Genomic DNA, 3,784 nt, shown 5'->3' on the forward strand with positions numbered 1-3,784 from the left:
TCATGGATCCACCTGGAAAAAGATAACGGAGAAAAAAATGAAATCAAAATTGGAAACAAGTTGACCAGATTTTATGAATTTTTGAGATGAGGATTTTTTGGACTAACGTTCTCATCTTGATTGGCATTGTACAACGTTTCAGTTTATGCAAGATGAGATTTAAAAAAAAAAATATTTTACATGGAAATCGCCATTTGTCAAGGCCCAGAAGCAACTCGGGGATAAGGGTTATTGTGTGTACAGTAATCAATGGGGTTGTGTTGTAGTATTGGTTTTTATCAAGGCCCAGGGGCCACTTGAGGATATGGGTTAATGTGAAAGATCCTTCTTAAGCAGCCCCTAGGAATCTTTCAAACCATTTCAGTTGGTGTTGATAAATGGTCTACATTTTTAATGAGTTTGTATATATATATATATATATATATATATATATATATATATATATATTTATTTACCAGTGGTGAAAAAAAAACCGGACTAATATATATATATATATATATATATATATATATATATATATATATAAAATTGTCTGTCAGACACTTAAAGTCCATGAGCCCAAAAATGACTTCCATCGTCACAGGACCATTTTAATAGACAAATGCCTGTATCTATACACAGATGATGTTACAGAGTCTTAGCTTTGTATGACAGCTAAGTCTCTCTCTTGGTTCAAAATGTTGAGATCCAGAAACAAGTTAAACTGCAGACCAGCTTAATGCGAGTACTGGTCTCCTGCTTTATGGTTTTTTAAATCAGAGATTTGCTTCTCCTAGAAAGCTTGCCTTCACCACGGCTTACAGGGCCCTCTCAACCCCAACACACACACAAACACACACCGTGCTAGTTGGCCGTTGACCCCCAAAAAGGGTTCATTCGCTCTTTGGAAGGTCTTGTTTTTAATCCTTCAGGGAGACTAGCCACTCTATACACATACATACATACCGGACATAAGAACAACTCACCTGACTCCATTAAAGAAGGTAATTGAACGGATGTCTTCCGGAAGTTTTTCACTGGGAGGCCAGTCAAAATTATCCATTATTGGAATTATATTGCATTTATGCTCTAGAGCTGCTGCAATTTCCTGTTTTGATGAAAAAAAGAAAATTATTATATACAATTAGAGTTTGTGCTAAATGAAACAGATTTACGTTTAGAGAACACTAGCAGGGGTACCCGGTGTTGCCCGACCCATAAGAAACGTTGATGCGTTGGAACACATCTAATAAAAGAAAAAGTTGTGTATGCTTTCAGCGTCCTAAATTCACGTACAGCAAATATTCATAAAATCATTAATTTGGATTTCAAAAGTTTTAGCGAGACGTGCAAAAACACACAGAGACGACTTTCCTTTATATAATAGACTAGCCTGAGTGCCCGGGTGTTTGGAGGTGTGTGCTAAGTAAAAAAGAACACAAAAAATGGTAGTAGGCAGGTAGGCGTGAACCCGTACCATGAAGGAGGAAAAGAGCGTGAAAAAAAAAATGCTGTTGCGTCCATCGTAAACCAGAAGTGGCAAAGCTTTAAATTAAGGCTAGTCAATTGAAAAGTGATGACTTTCGAAAATATCCGAAAAAAAAAAAAACTGCTAAATAGACATACAGAAAACAATTTTGGACAAATATGGTAAAATAGTCCCAAAAATGGAGTGTTTTTATTAGCCCTAAAAGAGCCCCTGGGGCACACCCAAGAGTTATTGCGAAGTATAGACAAACAAAATTATATAGAAATCAGTTAGTTACAACTTTTCAGAAAGTTTTATAAAATCCAAGGCATCATTTTTTTTTTATAAGCACAAAAGTGTAAGAAAGGCACCCCTAGGGGGACAACTGGAGTTTTCCCGAAAAATTCGTTTTGTTACTTTTTTTTTTTTAACTCATATCATGTTTAATGTTTGTGCAAAATTTCAAAAAATTCCAAGGCGTATTTAATGAGAAAAATGTGGATGAACGAACGAAACGACGGATAAAGGTGAATTTTCTGCCCATGTCTATTTAGCAGTTTTGCATGGTGTTGAACTAAAATTTACATATGTTAAGGCCTTGGGGAGTGGGGCAAAATGATGGACTTGTCATTTCTTTTTTTTTTGCATGGTGCAGAACTCAAATTTACATATGTTAAAGCCTAAAACTGCACCGTTTGATCATTTTCACCAGGATTTGACGTCCCCTGGGGACTTTTGGGGCTAAATCGGGGGGGGGGAGAATTCTGAACTTAGTCATTTTTTTATGCCTCGTTCACTGTGCACTTACGGGGGACCACGCATGCTTCACTTGTTTTTTTTTTGTTTGTTTTTTTCTTAATGCGCAATCCTCTGAAAAAATATTTTGATCAACAATTGCTAATAATAATTTCGTGAATACCTAATCATTCCCTTCCTCCAAATAATAATAACAACCATAACAAACAACAAAAAAAAACTGCGCAAACGTTGTCTTACCTTGTGTACCCAATCTTTGCGATCATTATCATCAACGCAACGGTCCAGTGCCTGCGGTGTGAGAACCAAAATAAAGTTTCGTGCCTTCTGCACGCTCTTCAGTAAGCCGACATCAAACTTGCCCGCACGCAACCGCTCAATGTCAAGGAATACGGAAAAGCCACGCAACTGGAGATGTACTTTGAGTAAACTACACAAAGATAAAAAGATAAAAAAAATATTTTTATTTTTTTTTACAAAGGAGTCCCTGCTTATCAAGACCCATAGCCCACTCGAGGGTAAGGGTTAATGAGTGTACGATAAGTTAATGGTATTATGTAATCGTCGGGAGAGACAAAGTAATTCAGTTATTGGTTTATCTAATTGTCTATCTATCTAATTGTCTATCTATCTAATTGTCTATCTACCTAATTGTCTATCTATCCAATTGTCTATCTATCTATCTAATTGTCTATCTATCTATCTAATTGTCTATCTACCTAATTATCTATCTACCTACTTATCTATCTACCTACTTATCTATCTATCTAATTGTCTATCTATCCAGCAAAGTAAACAATAGATTCGTGGGAAACAAGGAGTTGAGAGAGATGCAGGTGCAGAAAGGTGGAACACATGCATCAAATCTGTTGCCAATGTTGCTGACAAAATCATGGGATCCTTCTACTGCTCCAGCAAATATCTTACTGCTGATGCAATTCTCTACCTGTATAAAAGCCAAGTACGTTCAAGGACGGAGTACTGCTGTCACATCTGGGCAGGAGCTGCTAGAAAGACCTTACTTATCCTGCCTTTTGACAGAGTTCAAAATAGACTTCGTAACCTAGTGGGGAATGCCCTTTTCTCTTTTCTGCAGCCTCTTTCCCACAGAAGAGACGTTGTGAGCCTGTCTCTGCTTTATCCTTATTTTCATTGCAAGTGTTCGTCTGAACTCCGATCTATGGCCCCCCCCTCACCAAATTTCACGAAAAACGCTCGTCTAGCTGAAAACACTATCAATAATTTCCCCCACTCTTTATCTGTGCCTAAACCATCCATCCATCCGTCTACCTATCTATCCATCCATCCATCCATCTATCTCTCCATCCATCTGTCCAATTGTCTATCCATCTCATCCATATCAGATTTATAAAAACATCGAAGAAGGTGTTTTCATCCGCACATGTTCCAACGAGAAACTGTTCAACCTTGCAAGACTGAAGGCCAAGACCAAAACCAAACTCAGTTGCAAAGGATAGTTGATAGCTTCTCTCAAACAATCAAGAAGATTGGCCTACAAATCAACATAGAGAAGACAGAAATGACTAACACAGTGAAATAACTGTAATTTGTCTAATAAGA

The 3,784-nt window shown here is 37.3% G+C and overlaps 1 protein-coding gene across 1 annotated transcript in view; it reads right to left on the reverse strand.

Annotated features, from left to right (window-relative positions):
- Nucleotides 1-943: 943 nt before the first annotated feature.
- The window catches only part of LOC145270183 (NAD(+) hydrolase SARM1-like), a 12,936-nt gene continuing 10,095 nt past the window's right edge, over nucleotides 944-3,784 (reverse strand). The window contains exons 5-6 of the mRNA XM_080125811.1: nucleotides 2,444-2,633; nucleotides 944-1,087 (exon numbers count right to left, since the gene is read on the reverse strand). Coding sequence (XP_079981937.1) covers nucleotides 962-1,087; nucleotides 2,444-2,633 — 316 coding nt within the window. The 3' untranslated portion in view covers nucleotides 944-961. The remainder of the gene's footprint in view (nucleotides 1,088-2,443; nucleotides 2,634-3,784) is intronic.

Source organism: Euprymna scolopes, chromosome 46 (genome assembly GCF_053919585.1).
Source record: "Euprymna scolopes isolate OS-2025 chromosome 46, ASM5391958v1, whole genome shotgun sequence".
NCBI classification, from domain to species: domain Eukaryota; kingdom Metazoa; phylum Mollusca; class Cephalopoda; order Sepiida; family Sepiolidae; genus Euprymna; species Euprymna scolopes.